We start from the raw sequence: 22,712 nt of genomic DNA on the forward strand, positions 1-22,712 counted from the left end.
GAGGGGGGAGTAGGGAGGGGGGAGTAGGGAGGGGGAGGTAGGGAGAGGGGAGGTAGGGAGAGGGGAGGTAGGGAGAGGGGAGGTAGGGAGAGGGGAGGTAGGGAGAGGGGAGGTAGGGAGAGAGGATTAGGGAGAGGGGGTTAGGGAGAGGGGAGTAGGGAGAGGGGAGTAGGGAGAGGGGAGTAGGGAGAGGGGAGTAGGGAGAGGGGGTAGAGGGAGGGGAGTAGGGAGAGGGGAGTAGGGAGAGGGGGGTAGGGAGAGGGGAGTAGGGAGAGGGGAGTAGGGAGAGGGGAGTAGGGAGAGGGGAGTAGGGAGAGGGGAGTAGGGAGAGGGGAGTAGGGAGAGGGGGTAGAGGGAGGGGAGTAGGGAGAGGGGAGTAGGGAGAGGGGGGTAGGGAGAGGGGAGTAGGGAGAGGGGAGTAGGGAGAGGGGAGTAGGGAGAGGGGAGTAGGGAGAGGGTGGTAGGGAGAGGGGAGTAGGGAGAGGGGAGTAGGGAGAGGGGAGTAGGGAGGGGGAGGTAGGGAGGGGGAGGTAGGGAGGGGGAGGTAGGGAGAGGGGAGGTAGGGAGAGAGGATTAGGGAGAGGGGTTAGGGAGAGGGGAGTAGGGAGGGGGGGTAGGGAGAGGGGAGTAGGGAGGGGGTAGGGAGAGGGGAGGTAGGGAGAGAGGATTAGGGAGAGGGGTTAGGGAGAGGGGTTAGGGAGAGGGAGTTAGGGAGAGGTGGAGTAGGGAGGGGGGTAGGGAGAGGGGAGGTAGGGAGAGGGGAGGTAGGGAGAGAGGATTAGGGAGAGGGGTTAGGGAGAGGGGGGTAGGGAGAGGGGGGTAGGGAGAGGGGGGTAGGGAGAGGAGAGTAGGGAGAGGGGAGTAGGGAGAGGGGAGTAGGGAGAGGGGAGTAGGGAGAGGGGAGTAGGGAGGGGGAGGTAGGGAGAAGGGAGGTAGGGAGAGAGGATTAGGGAGAGGGGTTAGGGAGAGGGGGTTAGGGAGAGGGGAGTAGGGAGAGGGGAGTAGGGAGAGGGGAGTAGGGAGGGGGGGTAGGGAGAGGGGAGGTAGGGAGAGAGGATTAGGGAGAGGGGTTAGGGAGAGGGGTTAGGGAGAGGGGAGTAGGGAGAGGGGATTAGGGAGAGGGGATTAGGGAGAGGGGATTAGGGAGAGGGGATTAGGGAGAGGGGATTAGGGAGAGAGGGTAGGGGAGGGGAGTAGGGAGAGGGGGGTAGGGAGAGGGGGGTAGGGAGAGGGGGGTAGGGAGAGGAGAGTAGGGAGAGGGGAGTAGGGAGAGGGGAGTAGGGAGAGGGGAGTAGGGAGAGGGGAGTAGGGAGAGGGGAGTAGGGAGAGGGGAGTAGGGAGGGGGGAGGTAGGGAGAGAGGATTAGGGAGAGGGGTTAGGGAGAGGGGGTTAGGGAGAGGGGAGTAGGGAGAGGGGAGTAGGGAGAGGGGAGTAGGGAGAGGGGAGTAGGGAGAGGGGAGTAGGGAGGGGGGAGGTAGGGAGAGAGGATTAGGGAGAGGGGTTAGGGAGAGGGGGTTAGGGAGAGGGGAGTAGGGAGAGGGGAGTAGGGAGAGGGGAGTAGGGAGAGGGGAGTAGGGAGAGGGGAGTAGGGAGAGGGGAGTAGGGAGGGGGGGTAGGGAGAAGGGAGGTAGGGAGAGAGGATTAGGGAGAGGGGTTAGGGAGAGGGGGTTAGGGAGAGGGGAGTAGGGAGAGGGGGTTAGGGAGAGGGGAGTAGGGAGAGGGGAGTAGGGAGAGGGGAGTAGGGAGGGGGGGTAGGGAGAAGGGAGGTAGGGAGAGAGGATTAGGGAGAGGGGTTAGGGAGAGGGGTTAGGGAGAGGGGGTTAGGGAGAGGGGAGTAGGGAGAAGGGAGGTAGGGAGAGAGGATTAGGGAGAGGGGTTAGGGAGAGGGGAGTAGGGAGAGGGGAGTAGGGAGAGGGGAGTAGGGAGAGGGGATTAGGGAGAGGGGATTAGGGAGAGGGAGTTAGGGAGAGGGGGTTAGGGAGAGGGGTTAGGGAGAGGGGGTTAGGGAGAGGGGATTAGGGAGAGGGGATTAGGGAGAGGGAGTTAGGGAGAGGAGGTAGGGAGAGGAGGTAGGGAGAGGGGAGTAGGGAGAGGGGAGTAGGGAGAGGGGAGTAGGGAGAGGGGAGTAGGGCGGGGGAGCAGGGAGAGGGGGAATTCAGCTGGAAGGGGAGAGTTGCAGAGCGACAAGAAAGAGAGTTGCAGATGGAGTGAAGAACAGTGAAAGAGATACAACATTGTGACACTGAGAAGCATAGAGATGGTACATAAAGTCACACAGCGATGGACAGCTACTGTGTAGTCACAGAGAGAACGAGAGGGTGAGGGGAGAAAGAAAGAGAAAGAAGAGTGAGCAGAGAATAAAGGAAAATAGTATATTGCTTGGAGTTGTGCAAGTTCACAACTTTTTATTTTGGCAGAGGTACTTAATGAATACTTCAGTATTCACTATGGAAAAGGATCTTGGCGATTATAGGGATGACTTGCAGCGGACTGAAAAGCTTGAGCATGTAGATATTAAGGAAGAGGATGTGCTGGAGCTTTTGGAAAGCATCAAGATGGATAAGTCACCGGGACCGGACGGGATGTATCCAAGGCTACTGTGGGAAGCGAGGGAGGAGATTGCTGAGCCTCTGGCAGTGAACTTTGCATCATCAATGGAAATGGGACAGGTTCTGGAGGATTGGAAGGTTGCGGATGTTGTTCCCTTATTCAAGAAAGGGAATGGGATAGCTCAGGAAATTATAGACCAGTGAGTCTTACTTCAGTGGTTGCTAAGTTGATGGAGAAGATCCTGAGAGGCAGGATTTATGAACGTTTGGAGATGTATAATATGATTAGGAATAGTCAGCATGGCTTTGTCAAAGGCAGGTCATGCCTTACGAGCCTGATTGAATTTTTTGAGGATTTGACTAAACACATTAATGAAAGTAGAGCAGTAGATGTAGTGTGTATGGATTTTAGTAAGGCATTGGATAACGTATCCCATGCAAGGCTTATTGAGAAAGTAAGGAGGCATGGGATCCAAGGAGACATTGCTTTGTGGATCCAGGACTGGCTTGCCCACAGAAGGCAAAGAGTGGTTGTAGATGAGTCATATTCTGCATGGAGGTCAGTCACCAGTGGAGTGCCTCAGGGATCTGTTCTGGGACCCTTACACTTAGTAACTTTTATAAATGACCTGGATGAGGAAGTGGAGGGATGGGTTAGTAAGTTTGCTGGTGACACAAAGGTTGGGGGTGTTGTGGATAGTGTGGAGGGCTGTCAGAGGTTACAGTGGGACATTGAGAGGATGCAAAACTGGGCTGAGAAGTGGCAGATGGAGTTCAACCCAGATTAAGTGTGAGGTGGTCCATTTTGGTAGGTCAATTGTGATGGCAGAATATAATTAATGGTAAGACTCTTGGCAGTGTGGAGGATCAGAGGGATCTTGGGGTCCGAGTCCATAGGACACTCAAAGCTGCTGCGCAGGTTGACTCTGTGGTTAAGAAGGCATATGGTGCATTGGCCTTCATCAGCCGTGGGATTGAGTTTAAGAGCTGAGAGGTAATGTTACAGCTGTATAGGACCTTGGTCAGACCCCAATTGGAGTACTGTGCTCAGTTCTGGTCATCTCACTACAGGAAGGATGTGGAAACCATAGAAAGGGTGCAGAGGAGATTTACAAGGATGTTGCCTGGATTGGGGAGCATGCCTTAAGAGAATAGGTTGAGTGAACTCGACCTTTTCTCCTTGGAGCGACGGAGGATCAGAAGTGTACAAGATAATGAGAGGCATTGATCATGTAGATAGTCAGAAGCTTTTTCCCAGGGCTGAAATGGCTAGACCGAGAGAAAATGGCTGATTTTTTGCTTGTGCTTTGGCTCATGTGTTGTTTATTTTGTGCCTATAAGCTGTGTGCCTTGTTGTTTATATCTATTTTTCTTGTATTTGTGATTTTAGCTACCTGTTATGGATTGTACAGCACTTTGGTCAACATGGGCTGTTTTTAAATGTGCTTTATAAATAAATTTGACTTGACTTGACTTGACTTTTAAGGTGCTTGGAAGCAGGTACAGAGGAGATATCAGGGGTAAGTTTTTACGCAGAGAGAGGCGAGTGTGTGGAATGGGCTGCCGGCGATGGTGGTGGAGGCAGATACGATAGGGTCTTTTAAGAGACTCCTGGACAGGTACATGGAGCTTAGAAAAATAGAGGGCTATGAGTAAGCCTAGATAGTTCTAAGGTAAGGACACGTTTGGCACAGCTTTGTGGGCCAAGGGGCCTGTATTGTGCTGTAGGTTTTCTATGTTCCTATGAGTGAGTGAGTGCGATCTGGAACGTGCTGCTTGCAAGGGCAGAGGATGCAAACTTGATTAGAAGTGTCAGAATGAAAATCGGTGATACTGTGAGAGAAACCATTCCCAGGGCTGTGTGGAAAGAGCAGGGGAGTGATTCCAGCTGGAGGCAACAAGGACATCACTAGTTAAACTTCCCGACCTCCTGTGCAGAGCAGAACTTAGTCACTCACTCTGTCGCCCTTTATTCCCATGTCACCCTTGAAACCTGGGAATCCATCTTCACCCTATAAAGGAGAGAGACTGAAGTTAACAGGTCCTCAAACCCGGTGTACACATCGCAACGTTCGATAACTGAACTGACACACACTCACACACCCACCGGCACTTCCCCCCCCCCCACACCCACACACAAACACATAGACACACAGACATACACACACTAAAACATAGACACAAGCACAGACACACTCCCACACACACGCCCACTCAAACACATAGACACAGACACACACTCACACTCACACAGACACATGCTCACACACACACTCTCAAAAACTTAGACAGATAGACACACTCCCACACACACACACTCAAACACATAGACATAGACACAGAAACACACACACACACACACACACACACACAGCTCTGTAACTCCTGAATAGCTGGACTCATCCAGTTTCAGTGCACACATGTCATGGTGTTCTCACACACTCAACACAACCTCTTCCTGTAACTCTCTCATATGCAAATATACATACTCTGCTGTCTCTCTCTCACACACTCACACCTTTATATTACAGAAGTTCCCTCAGATGGTTACAGTGTCACAGCTATACAATATATACAATATTACAGGACTTTGTAATATGCACTATTTAGAGATTCAAATTATAATACAGGCATCACTGTCCAAAACACACTTGTGCCCCTGAAATGCTTACTCATTCTGGAAACTCCCTGTTGCACCTGTGGACATTGCAATGGCTAGCTTGGTGAGCGCGCACGCACGCACACACACACACACACACACACGCACACACACACACACACACACACACACTCCCTGCTTTTTCTCTCTCACAAACACACAAATTCCCTTCCCTCACATATACACTTGTCTCTCTCACACACACTCTTCCCTCACATAGACACACGTCTCTCTCTCTCTCACACACATACACACTCCTTTCTCACGTATTGTACACACTCTTCTCTCACAAACACACACTCCCTTCCCTCACATACACACTTCTCTCTCACAAAGACACTCCCTTCTCTCTCACACACACACTCATCTATCTCACATACACACATACACTCTCTCTTCTCTCACATACACACACTTCCCCATTCAACAATAAAGTCTGTGGAATCTGCATTGCTCTGGCTGTTCCTAGCACATGCAATGTATCTATATTGAATTTCCTAAACAAGTTAAATGCCCATTCTGCAAACTTCTAAAACCTATCTATTGATGATATATTGGAGAGAGTGATTCGAAGAGGAAATGTTGGCAAGGTGGAGGCCTGGATGTATACAGCATGGCGCTAAGCTTCACACGTGAAGCAGGGCAGTCCGTCAGTCAGGTGTTTCAGGAGAGTGGGAGAGACAGCACAGCAAGCGTCTGGCAGGACTTTACAAATGGTTAGAAGGCTTGGCGGATGGGTCTGACACCTTACTCCACAATCATTGAGCAAGTAGTTTCAGGATAAGATTTTACATGGTTTTCCTGGTCTAAAGATGCTTGCTAAAACTGGAGCTCTCTCAGTAATGTAAATCCCTCCAACCCGAGCCAGAGAACTCTCTCCTTACCTTCTCACCTTTATGTCCCATCAAACCACGAATACCATCGGCACCCTGAAACAGGAACGGATCATAACTCAGAGACAGGACCGAGCATTCCCACTGACGACCCACCATCCCAGATAACAGGCAAGGATGGAGCAGCGATGGATACTGCCTGACACTAAGAGCATGTCCCAGCTACACTCTTGTCACATGAGCTCATCACTTCAGACTCAACACTGAATAATCTATCTTTGTTACCTTATAACATTGACATTGTTCTGCCTTCCATTGATCTCTGCTCACTTCCAGGTATCATCCCCAAGCTTTATATACTTGTTTATTTATTCCATCTTTTTTCCAGGCCCAGAAACCACCAACTAAGTGAGGGTCAGTGTGTGTGGGACCTCTCCCCCAGTGAGGGTCAGTGTGTGGGACCTGTCTCCCAGTGAGGGTCAGTATGTGTGGGACCCATCCCCCAGTGAGGGTCAGTGTGTGTGGGATCTATCTCCCAGTGAGGGTCAGTGTGTGTGGGACCCGTCTCCCAGTGAGGGTCAGTGTGTGTGGGATCTATCTCCCAGTGAGGGTCAGTGTGTGTGGGATCTATCTCCCAGTGAGGGTCAGTGTGTGTGTGGGTCCCATCTCCCAGCGAGGGTCAGTGTGTGTGGGACCCATCCCCCAGTGAGGGTCAGTGTGTGTGTGGGACCCGGCTCCCAGTGAGGGTCAGTGTGTGTGGGACCCGTCTCCCAGTGAGGGTCAGTATGTGTGGGATCCATCCCCCAGTGAGGGTCAGTGTGTGTGTGTCCCATCCCCAGTGAGGGTCAGTGTGTGTGGGACCCGTTCCCAGTAAGGGTCAGTGTGTGTGTGACCTGTCCCCCAGTGAGGGTCAGTGTGTGTGGGACCCATCTCCAGTGAGGGTCAGTGTAACCCAAGGAGAGCCTAATCTGTGTTTTTGGATGGGCTGGATAAAAGGACTTACCTTAATGCCCCGTGGACCAGGATATCCGATGGGACCCTGTGGCCCTGCTGGACCCTGAAGAGGCAAAAGGTAAAACATCAGTGGATTTGTGACTGAAGTTAAAATGATCCAAGCTCTCTATTTCAGGTTCAAGTTTATCGCGGTCATGGGCAAACATTCACTGGGTATAAATGGCATGAAAATTGTCTTTCTGCAGCAGCACAATACATTTCAAACATGACAAACGAATTAATGTAAATTAAAATAAATTATATAACTGTGTACAAATATACAACAAAATAAACATATTGACACAAGTGCATAGATTTAACGATTAGAGTCGAAGAACAAATGTTCTTATAGAAGGTAAATCAGGTAGACATGAAAAGGAAGAAAGCCCGGTGTTTGTGCACACACTCAACACGACTGGGACCACTTCAGTTGAGTTTGCACGGGAAGGTCAATCCTTCACCAACAAACGCACGAGCTCACCCTCACTGAGTTGGAGATATTCCCACAGCTTTCCTTCCACATCCCTGCCGGCTGGGATGGCAGTACCAGGATCTTAACAAGATGTCGCAGAGACCACATTCGTTATTTATTGAGATACAGCTTGGAACAGACCCTCCCAGTCCTTCGAGCGGCACTGGCCAGCAATCCCTTAATTTAACCCTCGCCGAATCAGTGAACAACTTACAATGACCAATTAACCAGCCAACTGGTATGTCTTTAAACTATGGGAGGAAACCAGAGCACCCAGAGGAAACCCACGTGGTCACGGGGAGAATGTACAGACAGTGCTGGGAATTCAACCTGGGTCACTGGTACTGTAAAGCGTTGTGCTAACCACCAAACTACCGCGCCGCCCCATGGTAGTTACGAGAATATTCGCTGCTGAAGAACCCACTGCTCACGGGAGCTGAGAGGAGGGCTGAAAGTTCATGAAAGGTGCAAGTTTACATGGGCTATACTGAGGTTGGGAGCAGAGTGAACTTGATGTCCAGGGTACACAGAACGTGCAGGTTGAGCCCATGAATAGGCCAGGAAATCAAGGTTAAAGAGATTAGCTTTATTTATCACATGTACGTTAAAACATTCAGTGAAATATGCTGTTTTGTGTCAACGAGCAACACAGTCTGAGGGTTGTGCTGGGGGCAGCCCGCAGTATCGTCATGCCGACATAGCATCCACACAACTCACTAATCCTAACCGCACGTCTTTGAAATGTGGGAGGAAACCGGACCACGTGATCACGGGAGAACGTACAAATTCCTTACAGACTGCAGCAGGAGTTGAGCCCCGATCGCTGATGGCTGCCGAAGTAAAGCGATCGAGCTAACCGCTCCGCTACTGTGCCAGCTCGTGTTTGTGGATTAAGTGGCTCCACAGCCAGGTTTAGGAGATCAGTGCTCAGGAAGACCAAGCTCATTCCAGGGGCCCCAGGACAGAGAAGCGTGTTGGAGAATCCTGAAAGTCCCAGGATACACAATGCAGCAAAAACAAATCAGTGAGGTGGAACTCACCGGACTTCCTTTCTCGCCAGGAGGACCCTCCTTGCCTGGGTGACCCTGTGGACACAAAAACATCACCCGGTCACATTGATCTGCCTCTTCTCTGGCCAATAGACCTGTCCATTCTCCGCACAGACTGAAATCAGGAAACTCTCCACGTTAGAGAATTCCTAATTCCAAGGAGTTTGGGGAAATAAGGAAGGATGTCTCTATTCTGCAACTGGAAAATATCATCCTACACCACCTAACCCCCCACCCCCCCACCTCTGCCCCAACCTTACCACCATTACACCCCTCAACCGTGTTCCATTATGCATGTAGATAATAGATAATCTATAGCCAGCCCCAGTGTGGACCTGTATCTAAATGGCTGGTTTACCCAGCCCCAGTTTGGACATGTATCTGAATGGCTGATCTATATCCAGCCCCAGTTTGGACCTGTATCTGAATCCCTCAAATCCTCCTCAACAAAGTTTTGCCCTTGCAAATATCAGTCTGAGAAATGAGGCAACCTCTGTCTCTAAAAAGGTCATAGAAACTGATTCAATAGGAAACTTCAAAAGGTAACTTGACATGAATTTGAACTGGAGAAATGTTCCAGTCATGGGGGTGAAGATGAAGGAACTCTCCCTCCTTCCAGTGGTCTAGAATGAACCTTTAGTGGCCTCAAACAGACCATAGATGGTGCCATCCTGTAATTCTACAACCTTATGAACTTCCCATCACAGCCCTGACTCTCCTTACCACCTGACCCACACCTCACTGGGCAATTTGGAATTTTGATGAGAATTTTAAAAAATCTGGAAATAAAAAGTTGAAATTAGTGAAAGTAGTTGTGAAGCTGACTGCGTTGTGTTAAAACCCAGTGGGCTCATTACTGATCTTCAGTGGCTGAAACTCAGTCTACGTGTCTCCCCCTCCCTCACCACAGAACTCTCCCCTGGCCCGCATGATTATCTCCCTCCCCTGTACAACTCTAATTGTCTCCCCCCTCCTACAACTCTTTCCCACCCCAGGTACAACTCTCCTCCTGCCATAAACACTTCTCTCTCCCTGCCAACTCTCGTCCTACCCCCTGTAGAATACTCCCCCACCCCCTAAACAACTCTCCCCTGTACTACTATCCTCCCATACAACTTTCCCCCTCCCCCTTGCACAACTCTACCCCAGCCCGTAGATTAACGGGCCCAGGGTCTGGTGATGACTCACCGGGGGTCCGTCAGCTCCTGGGACTCCAGGAAGACCTGGTTTACCGGTGGGGCCCTGTGGGTTAAAAAGACAAGATTTAAAATGAGCTCAGAGGCAACTGGAGAACACAGCAATTTAAAAACTAGCAGAGTGTCAATGGCCCCGGCTTACCTTAGTCCCCGGGGGTCCGATAGCACCTTGTGGCCCCGGAAGACCCTGTTAAACAGAAGCGATAGCGACAGATTAGAGGTAAAGCCAGCAGGGATTTCATTTGCATTATGTAACTAACAGGAGTTACAACTGGAAAGGATGCTTTATTGGATTACTCCCAATACAGAACGGACCAATCAGTCCCACTAATCGACGTATATAATCATGTCCCGTGTGGGCCTCTTCCATTTTGCTTCTTCACCCAACTAGTATTCCTTTTTACATCCTAAAAACATGTTATTCAACTTCCTCTCAAAGCCAGCTCTAACACTTGCTTCAAGTAGAAAGGCTTCACTTGAAGCCCCCAGCTTACCTGTGGTGGATTTGTGATCTCCTTGCCCCACTGTACTTGGGGGTGGCAGCTGGGCCAGAACTCTGAGCACGGAATGTCAGTTTGAATATCAATATGATCCTGGGGGAATTTAGGTTCCTGGAACTAAATGAGTCTGGAATTTAAAGCTGGTGTCAACACTGAGGTTGACATGGAAATCCATCGGGATTATTATCGTTCGTCCATCTTCACATGATCTGCCCTTTATGTGCTTATCGGCCAGATCACGTGAAGCTGGCAGACGGGACAATAATAAACCAGATGGGTTGTTTATGTGTTTCACCACAGCTTGCTCCCAGAACAGTGCTTCTGATGAAGACGTGATTAATGAAAACTCGTCCCCTAGTCTGACAATACAAGGTGGTTTTCCAACGTCGACTGTACTTCTTCCTATAGATGCTGCCTGGCCTGCTGTGTTCCACCAGCATTTTGTGTGTGTTGCCTGAATTTCCTTTAGATGGGTTCTCAGTACTGGGACAATAAATGTGGCCTTCCCTTGTCCTGTGCATTCACTTTGAAGAATTACATGCCTTATTGATCCTTTGGGATCACCAAAGTATCTATCTATATATCTTTAAGAAGTCCATGCTTTTTAGGAGCTGCATGCTGCGATGCCAATGTTTGTGCTTCCTGATGCTATTGAGTCGCTGATGTCAGCCATTATTCCCGACAAAGACACGAATTCTGCAGATGCTGGAATCATAAACAGCATACAGAAAGCTGGAGGGCACCGGAGGATCAGGCAGCACCTACCGAGGGAAACGGACAGTCAATGTCATAAACACAAGAGATTCTGTGGATGCTGGAAATCCCTCCCAGCCCTGATAAGGGGAATTGGCCCTATCCGTTGAATGCTTATTCCTCTCCATAGGCGCTGCCTAATTTGCACACTTCCCCCAGCATTTTGTGTGTCAGACAGTCGATGTACTGGGTGGTACCCCGTCATCTGGACTGACTGTCAGTTGGTCAGTCAGTAGGTCCAGACGAAGGGTCTCGATCCGAAACGTCAGCTGTCCATTTCTCTCCTTAGATGCTACCAGACCCACTGAGGTCCTCCAGCTCTCAGTTGCTCCCAGTTCCCAGTGATCAACATTCAGGCTCGCTGCTCCCCCTGTAGGTTGTGTCAGGACTTGCAGTCCTGCGGCAGTCTCCAACCCGTTACAGAAGCGCGGACCAGAAGAACAGTGGACTTGTGGTGGGGACAGCCAAACTCCAATCCAGGGTGTAATTGTAAACAGGCTCTTCACCTGAGCCTGCTAAACCACGAGCTACCACGCAACAGGTAAAGGTGAAGTGTGACAAGAGGACATATGCAAGGGAGGTGAAGTGAGGGAGAGGAGTCAGTTAAAGGTTAGAGGAGCGGAGGGAGGGGAGGAGGTGGAGAGAGGAAGCTGAGGGTGGGAAGGCAAACTGAGGGAGGATGAAGGGGTAGTGAGTGAGGTGGCAAGGTGAGAGAGCCAAGGCAGCGTACTTGATTGGGAACTTAAAGGAGAAACAGGGAATGATATTGGAGTGGCGAAGGAGGGAAGTGATGGGGAGGGAAGACGTTAGGGGTGGGGGTTGTGAATGACAATGGTGAGAGGAAGAGACGGGGAAAATGAGAGAGGAGGTAACGGGAAGTGGGGAGATAAGTGCAACTGAGGAGGATGACCAAGTGGGAGGGAGATCAAGCAGTCTGTGAGAGGTGAGAGGGCGAGATGGAGAAGGGGATGAGGGAATGGGGAGGTGGGGGCAGGTGAATCCAGCGATATGGCAGCTGGAGTGTGGATTGTGTTAGGGTGGGACAGATTACCTGAGCACCGGGGTTCCCTTGCTGCCCAGGAGGTCCGGGTTCACCTTGAGGGCCCTAAAAGAAAGAAGAAATTGGTGAAGCTTCCATCTGCAGAGGACGGCAGGTTGAGGCCGCCCAGAGCAAAGGCAGGAGTTGCTGAGGGTAACTCCAGGCAAGGTGTGACATAAGATTAATGGGACCATCACCTCTCACTCACACGCGCGTACACGCAATTATTCATGTGCACAAACACCTCCCTCACACAGAACATAACAGCTAGTGCCACCACCATTCACCCCGCCCCCACCCCGGGCAGGAAACATGGGGTATAAGCTTTATCACAAATGATGAGAGGATGGGGCAAAGGGGCAAGAAATATCACCACCCCCCACCCACCCCAGATCAGTTCATAAGCAAAGAGCCCAATCAGGACCTGCCCTTTTGGTTCTGCAGCTGAGATCTTCGGCCTGCTGGACAACAAAAGACGGAGCTACCCTGGAGGAGTCTGGGGGAGAGAGGGCCGTGGGGCAGATACATGGTGATAGATGTAAGACCTCATTAATGTTTGGCTGGACTGGGACACCTGTCAGTCCATTGGAATGGACACTGGGGGGAGGTTGGACAGACATTTCCTGAGAAGCTTCCCCCTCAGTGTGAAGACCACACGAGCTGCCTACTACCCAGCAGAGGCAGAAGGTCAGAATAATAACTGTACATCCCATTGGCCTCCAATAATTCTTTCCCAAGATGCCACTTCCACATTCCGGGAATGCATAAAACCCTTCTCTGTGATCCAGGAACGAACACGGTCCTTCCGCCTATTTCAGATCCGGGTCCCTCTGCTCTGAACCTGACCCCTTCTCCCACAGCAGGCTCCTGGCTCATCCCCGGGTGAGCAACAGCTCAGGTCAAGGAGATGAACTCAGGGCAAACAGGCAGGGTCAGCTTTTGCTGAGCTACGTAGGATGGCGTTGGCTGAGAGAGGCTGGGTCAAGGGGCAAGAATGAGTCCCTCAGGGTCACCTACATTGTGAAACGTCCACCAGTGGTACCTACCTGACTTCCCTTGGGGCCACTGTGACCATCCATTCCTGTAATTCCCTGGAAAGTAAGTAGAAGGCCGGTTAATTGAAGTAGTACCTCAGGTACTCAACGTTCTGGAAGTCTTGGGATGTATAGCAGGTTGCTGAGGGAGGTGAGGGCAGAAACAGGAGAGGTGCTGCCTGCAGTCTGCCATTTCCTTGAGGAGTGGTGCCTCATGAACAAAACTGAAAGGATGACTGGAAAAATTCCAGACTTGGTGCCAATGACGAGGGAGCTTTTAGAATCAACAGCTTGGAAGAAAATTAGGTAAGCAGGGCTAGGGTCCGGGTGAGGGTAGGTGGGACTAGGCAGAAGATCAGGTTGGCACCTGACGGGCTGAAGGCCTGTGTCTGCGCTGTAGTGCGTCATGACTCCAAACTAACAGCCTCTTGGACAAGTCTGAGTCGCGGGATTACATCCCTGCAGCCCCTGGCATTGCCTGGAGTATTCTTAGGGAAGGAGGTCCTTGGGAAAGCAAAAATCATGAAGAACTTACTGAAGTAAATACAGTAACTGGGGTTGAAAGGGTGGGAAGCAGGGTAACAGATTTACTTAAGTAAATACAGTAACTGGGGGTTGACAGGGTGGGAAGCAGGGTAACAGATTTACTTAAGTAAATACAGTAACTAGGGTTGAAAGGGTGGGAAGCAGGGTAACAGATTTACTGAAGTAAATACAGTAACTGGGGGTTGACAGGGTGGGAAGCAGGGTAACAGATTTACTTAAGTAAATACAGTAACTGGGGTTGAAAGGGTGGGAAGCAGGGTAACAGATTTACTGAAGTAAATACAGTTACTGGGGGGTTGACAGGGTGGGAAGCAGGGTAACAGATTTGAGGTGAAGGGCAAAATCCTGTGGAAACATGAGGAAAAACTCTGGCTGTCTAGGATTTGGAAGCCTTTGAATGTGTGGCAAATACAAAATCAAATGGAAACCTCGAAAGGAAACAATACAAATACCTGAGGACAGAAAGACTGGGGAAAGAGCTGGAGAGTTTCACAGACCAATGGCCTCTTTCTGTACGGCTTTGCCCTATGCTCCTGTGTTTTGAACCTCTCTGCAACCTGCAAAGCCAGGGAGAGAGGGAAGTTCCTTCTATCCAGTTTTTGCACTGATTTTAAGAGAAGGATTTTACCATCTCCCACACCGGTGCTCACCCTGACCAGGACAGGGCAGGCCCATTCACTTTCAGTTTGAATCTTCATTTCTGACCAACAAGGAAACTGGTCACTATTGTCAAGAAATGAATTCCTTCATGAAACCAAGTGCACCCACATAACCAATCCCAAAGGGAGAAATGCTGGTGACTGACCCATCGAGACCCCGAGGTCACAGCTGGTCTGGCCCTGTCCCATGGCGTGAAAGGTCAGTCACAATCGCAAATGATGAGACCTCAGAGTCTGAGGCAGCCAGCCCCATAGGGTGACGGGTCACGTAAAGCTGATTTTTTTTTCACATATGATATCTGCATTTTACTTCCCTGGTAATTCGGTCCCACTTCACCAAGAGGCCCAATCTGATCCCGGTGTGACTGAATTTACATCGAAAGTGTTTGCTGATCTATATTGCTCCCCCCCCCACTCCTTTCAACAGCAACCTACTAGATTCTCATTGTTTTTATATCTGTCCATAGTCTCACCTATTTTTATCCCTGTAAATTTTGCTCAGTCCCATCCCTCCAAGGCACAGGCACTGCTACCTTTGCCCACTGCAAACTTTGGCGCCTCACCACGGCTCAGTTGCCCAGCACTCCCAGGGCCCCAGCTCCTGAATTCCTCCCCTACACATCTGACTCTCAACCTCTCTTTATAAGCTCCCTGAAATCTTCCATTTGCTCCAGTATTTCACTTTGAGCCTTCACTGTCAAGTTCAGTAGTGAAACGCCTCAGGATAACCGATGATTATTTTTATATTTAACTTAGAGATACAGTGCGGAGTAGCCCCGACCGGCCTTTTAAGCCACACTGCCCTAGCAACCCCCAAAGACCCTGATCTAACCCCAACCTAATCACAGGACAATTTACAATAGTCAATTAACCTACCTGGTATGTCTTTGGAATCTAGGAGGAAATTGGATCACCTGAGGAAAGCCCACAGGGAGTATGTAGAGTGACTCCTTACGGAGGACGCCAGAATTGAACTCTGAAATCTGAGGCCCCAAGCTGTAATAGCGTCACGCTAACCGCTACACTACCGTGGTGCCCAGAGGTGATGTTGTCAAAGGTGCAGCCATCAATGCAATTTCCTGCTGATTATGCACAGGGTTTGAAGGGATGGCGAGTTAGCCCATGTTAACATGGAATACATTCAGCAAAGTTCTTGGTTGATGGGCCTCTTGGGTACCTGTTGATATTAAGCCATAATGCTGGCCTCCAGATCGCAGGGATCCCATTACCAGGAACTAAACAAGCTCTCTGGAGTCCTAAACAAAAAAATATATATATTTTAAAAAATTTATTCATTTACGGGATGTGGGCATCGCCAGCTAGGCCAGTGTTTATTGCCCATCCCTAGTTGCCCTTGAGAAGGTGGTGATGAGCTGATCAGTTCAGAGATCATCTCCAAAATGCGGAGAAATTAAAACAGCACTGGACCTCGACCGGGGATAGATGGAACTGAGCTGAATACGGATCTACAGGGATCTATGGGTTTATGCTGTGCAGGGAGAAGCAGCTCCCTGAGTAGACATTCAGGGATTTCGCAAGGAAATTGGAGAGGCACTTGAGACAGGATACTTAGCAGGGAAACCTGTCACTTTAGAGAACAAGGCCAGAGAACCCATCAAGCTGTACTGGTCTGTGTAGGAATCTACCTACACACTGGACATCGATGGATTCCGGGGCTTTGTTCTCTAAAGTGACAAGTCTGTAATTCATGCTCAAGTAAACAGAGGTTAGTTTGGATCACATAGTAAAGGGGCATTAAGGTGAAATTGTGTACTTGGTGTTCTGCCTCTAGTTACACATGAGGGAGAGGTGGCTGATGGGGTGGATGTTCATGATGTCTGATGCCTGAAGCTCACTCAACGGTGGATCCTCGGATGGAGGTCAACAACCAAAGATACTTACAGGGGGTCCGGGAAGTCCTGCCGGTCCCTTTGGTCCGAGTAAACCACGGGGGCCCTGCGAGGAGAAAACACCAGGCGCGTCACCAGACAACTCCGACTGGAAGTATTCACTTTCACCAGGGATGGCATGTGGAACCCCATTCAGAATCAAACAAATCCAACCAAAGATTAACTCAAGAGCCCAGCCTGAAATCAAACAATTCCACCCAACTTCAAACTCTCCCGTCTGGCAACAAAGAGTCCCAACTGGCGTCGAGAAATTCTGCCTGGCAACAAAAAAAAAAATCCCAACCACTATCAAATTAACCAAGCTATCGTCAAACAAGTGTAACCTGCAAAACCAATTCCCGTCAGGCATCATAAAAATACCAAATGACTGTTGATAAACCTGCCCGCATTAAATCAAACTTTTAGATAGGTACATGAGGCTTAGAAAAATAGAGGGCTATGTGCTAGGGAAATCCTAGGTAGTTTCTAGAGTAGGTTACATGGTCGGCACAACATTGTGGGCCAAAGGGCCTGTAATGTGCTGTAAATGTCTACATTCTATGTTCAAACCTGCCTGGCAATAGGCAATCTTCCTGGTATTGAACAAACCCATCCTAGGCATCAGACAATCCTAAATGGTACTGCACTCTCCAACTGGCATCGAATAAATCTGACCAACATTAAGTGATCGTGCTCATTATCAGACAATTCCACTTGACATTGAAGATTCCTAGCTGGCAACTGATAGTCCCACCCAACAGCATGCAATTCCATCCGGCAACAAATGATCCCAATGATTTCCAAACAAATCCACCTGGATTTCTACCAATTCCAAGTGGCATCAGAAAGACAGAATTAAACATTCCTGCTCAGCTTCAAAAAACTCCCACTCCAGATCTAACTATCTTTGTCAACATCAATAGTCTGAAACAGCATCAAACAATCCTGTTCAATCTCAAACTGCTCCTGCCCAGCACCAAACAATCCCACAATGCAAACCCTATTCCCCCTTGCAACAACCACTCCCACCTACCATCAGATTAGCACAAGTGTCATCAAACCATTCCAAATGGTATCAACCAGGCCTACCATCAAACGATACTATACAGAGACAAACAATCCTAAGTAATAAGAAACAATCAATTCTGGATGGCCTGAATCCATCCCAGCCAACTCCACCCAATACCATTCAACATTAAACAGTCCCACCAGACATTATACCACGCATTATCAAACAATTAAAGCTAGAATTAAGATTTCCAACTCAGAATGAGATAATCCCAACTAGGATCACATGTTCCCACATGGTCTTGTACAATTCAAACCAACATTAACCAGGCATGTGGCATCAAATGGTCTCTACTGTGCCAAGCTCCTCCACCCACAGTCAAATAATTCCAACTGACAAAATATCTTGCCTGGCATCCAATATTCCAGCTGGGCATCCAACAATCACGCCCAGAATGACAAAAACCCCAGCTTGCAACAAAACAATCCCAACCGGCTGCATCAGAAAAGTCACTCACCACGAACCAACCCACCAGGTATCTAACATACCAGCGGGTAGCAATCCGGCGTGCCTACGATCATACATCCTAACCTGGCAGCAAACAATCCCATCCAGAATCACAAAATCTCAACTGGCCTCAAATACCAGAAGAGCATAATCTAAGACCCCACTCAGCCCATGCATTCTCTCTTCGCTCCTCTCCCAACAAGCTAAAGACGCAAAACCCAAAAGGTGCATACCAGGAGGCTCACGGACAAATTCTATCCCACCGTTACCAGAGTCTCTTGTACGATAAGATGGATTTAGCCTCACAATCTAACTTGCTAAGATCTTACATTTTATCATTTGCCTGCATTGAACTTTTCCAGTAGCTTTTACTTTATTCTGTATTGCTATTGTCACAGTTCCGGCTGTCCTGTCCATTTATTCATGTTCTCCTAGTTCCCTTTTCCCCGTGTTTCTCCCGGGCTCCTCTGATTGCGGCGATCCTGAATCTCATCTAACCTGCAGCATAAGTACCCCGGCTTTCCATCCACTCATCACCAGATCGTTGCTTCAGCCAGTGTAGTTGTTCACGTTCTAGGCCGCTTAGAATTGTGTATCCTAAGTTCTGTTTCCGCGCTGTTGTTTACCTGTGTTAACTCTGTCTCTCCGTGTTAACAGGAGCACTGCATGCCACCTGCCTTCCCGTTCACCCTGCTGCCTGCCGTTCTCCTCCAGCCACGCTCACACCCTAGTCTGCATCCCTGCTCTGCCTCGTCCCGCCGCCCGCCGACACTCTCCGCTGGCTCAGTGGTTAAACGCTGCGCTCTCACCGCAGCGACCCGGGCTTGATTCCCGGTCAAACCTCGCTCATTCCTCAGCTTTCCTCTGCCTAATTCTCACTCTTCGGCCTTCCCTGCAACCATTAATAAACACTTGTCAGATTATTCTACCTCTGTGTCAGTGTCTTGCGTCTGGGTTCACCCATTCTCCGCAACAGTTATTGTTTTACCTCAATGAACTGTGTAATGATCTGATCTTCATGAATGGTTGCTAAGACAAGCTTTTCACTGTCCCTTGGTGTGGGTGACAAACATAAACCAATACCGATACTGATAATTGCAACCTTCATCAATGAATCACAAACAGCGCCAAATCACAAAACCAATACATCAAGTGATTAAAACCACCATTGAACAATCCTCGCCAACATCAAAATGCTCGTCAAATAACACAACCCAGTAAGATATAATCCCAGCCAACAGATCATAAACTAAACCACCAATGATTCAAATCTATTATTAATCAATCCAACTGGATTTAATCCAAACTGCAATTCAAGAATCCAGAATGAAACATTCTCTGAAACATTCCACATGGATTTGTATAATTCCAGCCAAAATCAATCCTGCCCAGCACCAGGCGACAATGCTGGGCATCAATTACATTAGCTCACCATCAAACAATTCCAAACAACACAAATAATCCCATCTGGTATAAAACACATGGCTTCCACCAGTCCCACCTGGCATCAAACTTCCCCAGCTGGCATCAGACAATCTTAGCTGGCAGTGGACAAATCACACAATTCCAAGTGTCATTAAACAATCCCACCCAACATCAAACCAACATGACCGACACAAGCAATACCACCCAGTGAGGAACATTCCAGCTGATATCAAACAGTATCTCCCAGCAACAAGTAAGTGCGAAGTAAAGTACATATATCTCACCATTTTCATTTTCTTGTGGGCATACTCAGTAGATCCAAGAAACACAATAGAATCAGTGAAAGACCGCACCCAAAAAAAAACAACTGATGTGCAAAAGACAACAAATTGGACAAATACAAAAGAATGAATGAATGATTGATTCATTCATTCAATAAGCAAATAAATAAACAAACAGACAAGTAAACAAGAAATAAATGTCGAGAACATGAGATGAAGAGTCCTTGAAAGTGAGTCCATAGGTTGTGGGAACAGTTCAGTGATGGGGCGAGTGAAGCTGAGTGAGGTTAAATCCTATGGTTCAAGTACCTTTTGGCTGAGGTGTAATAACTGTTCCTGAACTTGGTGGTGAGGGTCCTGAGGCTCCTGTACCTTCATCCTGATGGACGCAGCGAGAAGATTCCCACTGGCATCAAAGTAACTCAACTGGCATCAAATGATCGAAATTGGCTTCCAAGAAAGCCAATGAGTGTCATGCAATCTAATAACTAAAACGTGTCAAACGATAGCACCTGGTATCACACCAGTAGGTCATCAAAGCAGTAAGCAATGATGCCAGTCATGGAACAATCCTACCCAGCATCTAATAAACAACATCAGTGCCAAACAATCAAGTCCATCATTAAATAATCCTGCCTGACAACAAACAATCCCAATGCATGTCAATCCTAATTGGAAACAAACTATTCAACTCCCAATGCAATGTTTCCAACCAGCATTGCATACTCCCACATGGATTTGTATCAATCAGGAACAATGTCAATAAATTCCGGCCTGTGTTGGACAATTGCACCCGGCATTACACAATCCCAAGCGGAAGCAAATGACTCCAACTGGAATCAGGCAGTCCAAGCTGCGATTAAACACCGCAACCCACAACGACAAGTTTGCAACAAGCATCCCACATAGATTTGTACAAAGTCAACCAACGTCAGTCAGGCACAACATCAAACATCCCTGCCTGAGACCTAACAAAGCTAACACACCAGACATCAAGCAACTCCTACTGAAACCGAGCATTCTCATCCGATATACAATACAGCAAAACTTCAAGCAATCCTGGTCACAATTGAACAATCCCATCCAGAATCAACAGTCCAATCTTCCATCCAAATATTGAGTAATTCCACCTGAAAATCAAACCACCATCTCGTCATGTCCAACCAGAAAAGGAGCCAACAACCTGCAGCCCCTTCTCTCTGTTATCGGCCACTTGCCAGGGAAAGGAATACTGATCAGTAGAGACACATAACCATATCTTTACCAACTCCCTCCGGAATACTCCTTGTATGGGCTTCCATGTCTTATCTCCCCTTGTACTGAGTTGCACAACTTAAATTGAGTAAATGCAAGATAACGCAGAACCAGGTAAATCTGAGGTAAAAAATGAAAAATGCAACATACACAGAAGGTGAGGAGAGAGAAACTGATATTTCACGTCAATAAACTTTCATACAACCTGGAAAAGCTTTAGATAAAGCAAGCTCTAAGATGCTGGAGATCCAAAGCAACACACACAAACTGCTGGAGGAACTTAGCAGGTCAGGCAGCATCTATGGAAAAGAGTAAACAGTCGACGTTTCCAGCTGAGACCCTTCATCAAGACTGAGAGTGAACGAGGAAATACCTGAATTAAACAGCGGGGGGTAAGGAGGGAGGAAAAGAGGCTGGCTAGAAGGTGATAGGTGAAGCCGGGGGATGGGAAATGGTCAAGGGTTGAGAAGAAATAATCTGATAGGAGATAGGTGAGGACTGTAGACCATAGGAGAAAGAGGAGGAGGTGATAGGCAGGCAAGGAGAAGTAAAAGGTCAAAGTGGGGAATAAAGGGAGGAGGGGGATTTGTGTTCACTGGAAGGAGTAGTCGATATTCATACTATCAGGTTGGAGGGTACCCAGACAGAATACAAGGTGTTGCTCCTCCATCCTGAGCACGGGCTCACCTTGGCACAAGAGGAGGTCACAGACTGACACGTCGGAATGGGAATGGGAACTGAAATTAAAATGTTTGGCCACCGGGAAGTCCCACTTGTGGCGGATGGTGCGGAGGTGCTCAACGAAGATGCAAAGGAAGTAGGAAGTGGGAAGAGAGAAGAGCACTGAAGGGAAGGTGTGTGGCAGAGGAGATGAGTGGAAGTGTGAAGCACTGGGACGGTGAAGGAGGAAAATTATGAGTCTGGAAAGAAGCAAATACAGAAAAATTATGTGAAGTTACCAGAGGAAGAGGAAGGAATGCTGGACATCAGAAATTTAAATTCCGTAAATGCTGATTTTCTGACACTGTTGAATTTATTGTTAAGATCGGAGGGTTGCAACGTGTCTAGTCAGAGGAAGAGGTGCCATGTCTCGAACTCATGTTGGCCTGACATTACAGAAGTCAGAGGGGGATGAACCATTAATGCACAGGACAACCAAAAGCTCGACTTCACACGCAGACGGAAAGGTGTTCTGCAGAGCAGCCAGCTGATTGGTGTCTGATCTCCCCAGTATAGGAGAGCTCACATCATGAGCTGTGGATAAAATATGCTTGCTTTATCATGAAGATTTGTCAATGTTGATGAAAGTTCAGTGTTGCTTCTCCACAGGTACTGCCTGAACTGCAAAGTACTTCCATTTCTTTTCCTTTCTGATGGTTTGAAAAACAACAGTCATTGAATCTAGGCTCGACATAATGCCTATTTCAAAATCAACCTCTTTGCACGTCCAGTGCATGGCATTGTACCCCACTTTTATTGACAGTGGATCCAGTACTTTGTCAATGCTTGTTTTTTCTCTATTGTCCTTGATCCAAGTTTTGAATTTCACTGTAGTTCCACGCCTTGTAATCCTGCCCATGTTTCGGGCTCTCATTCCAAACTTTGCACAAAATTCTCATTCCAGGTTTTGCACAGAATTCCCTTTCCAAGCTTGAAATAAAATTCCCGTGCCAAATTTGTACATGCCAGTTCCAGGCCATGAATTATAAATATTCTGCAGTAATTCCATTGCAAAATCTCCAACTGCAGGTTCGTATTGATATCCAGTTTGATATTGGTCCTGCGCTCACAGCCAATATTCTGAACTAGCCCCGTCAATTTTGACTCTGCATTCTGGTCACAGTCTGCGATGAGGCAACCCAGCTTTGTTGCTGTACTTGTATCCGGTTGCTGAGATTTGAACTTCAGCAGACGCTCAGCTGCCCTCTTGGTTGTTCAGTCGGCAGCCTGCAGATGTGGACACCTCACAGAGCATTCCAGCAAAAAGCCGATATTGCAGGAATACCGTTCAACAGGCCGGCATTCCCAAAATCAACTAGCTGCTGCAAAACCCTCCTTTAACCCA

General features: G+C 48.4%; 1 protein-coding gene across 2 annotated transcripts in view; it reads right to left on the minus strand.

The window, feature by feature from the left end:
- Positions 1 to 22,712, minus strand: part of col5a1 (procollagen, type V, alpha 1) — a 295,086-nt gene that overhangs the window by 73,550 nt on the left and 198,824 nt on the right. For both annotated transcript variants that reach the window (XM_072240466.1, XM_072240467.1), the window contains exons 21-29: positions 16,185 to 16,238; positions 13,090 to 13,134; positions 12,056 to 12,109; positions 9,894 to 9,938; positions 9,744 to 9,797; positions 8,547 to 8,591; positions 7,045 to 7,098; positions 6,093 to 6,137; positions 4,508 to 4,561 (exon numbers count right to left, since the gene is read on the minus strand). In XM_072240466.1, coding sequence (XP_072096567.1) covers positions 4,508 to 4,561; positions 6,093 to 6,137; positions 7,045 to 7,098; positions 8,547 to 8,591; positions 9,744 to 9,797; positions 9,894 to 9,938; positions 12,056 to 12,109; positions 13,090 to 13,134; positions 16,185 to 16,238 — 450 coding nt within the window. The remainder of the gene's footprint in view (positions 1 to 4,507; positions 4,562 to 6,092; positions 6,138 to 7,044; positions 7,099 to 8,546; positions 8,592 to 9,743; positions 9,798 to 9,893; positions 9,939 to 12,055; positions 12,110 to 13,089; positions 13,135 to 16,184; positions 16,239 to 22,712) is intronic.

This window comes from Mobula birostris, chromosome 22 (assembly GCF_030028105.1).
Source record: "Mobula birostris isolate sMobBir1 chromosome 22, sMobBir1.hap1, whole genome shotgun sequence".
Taxonomy (NCBI): Eukaryota; Metazoa; Chordata; class Chondrichthyes; order Myliobatiformes; family Myliobatidae; genus Mobula; species Mobula birostris.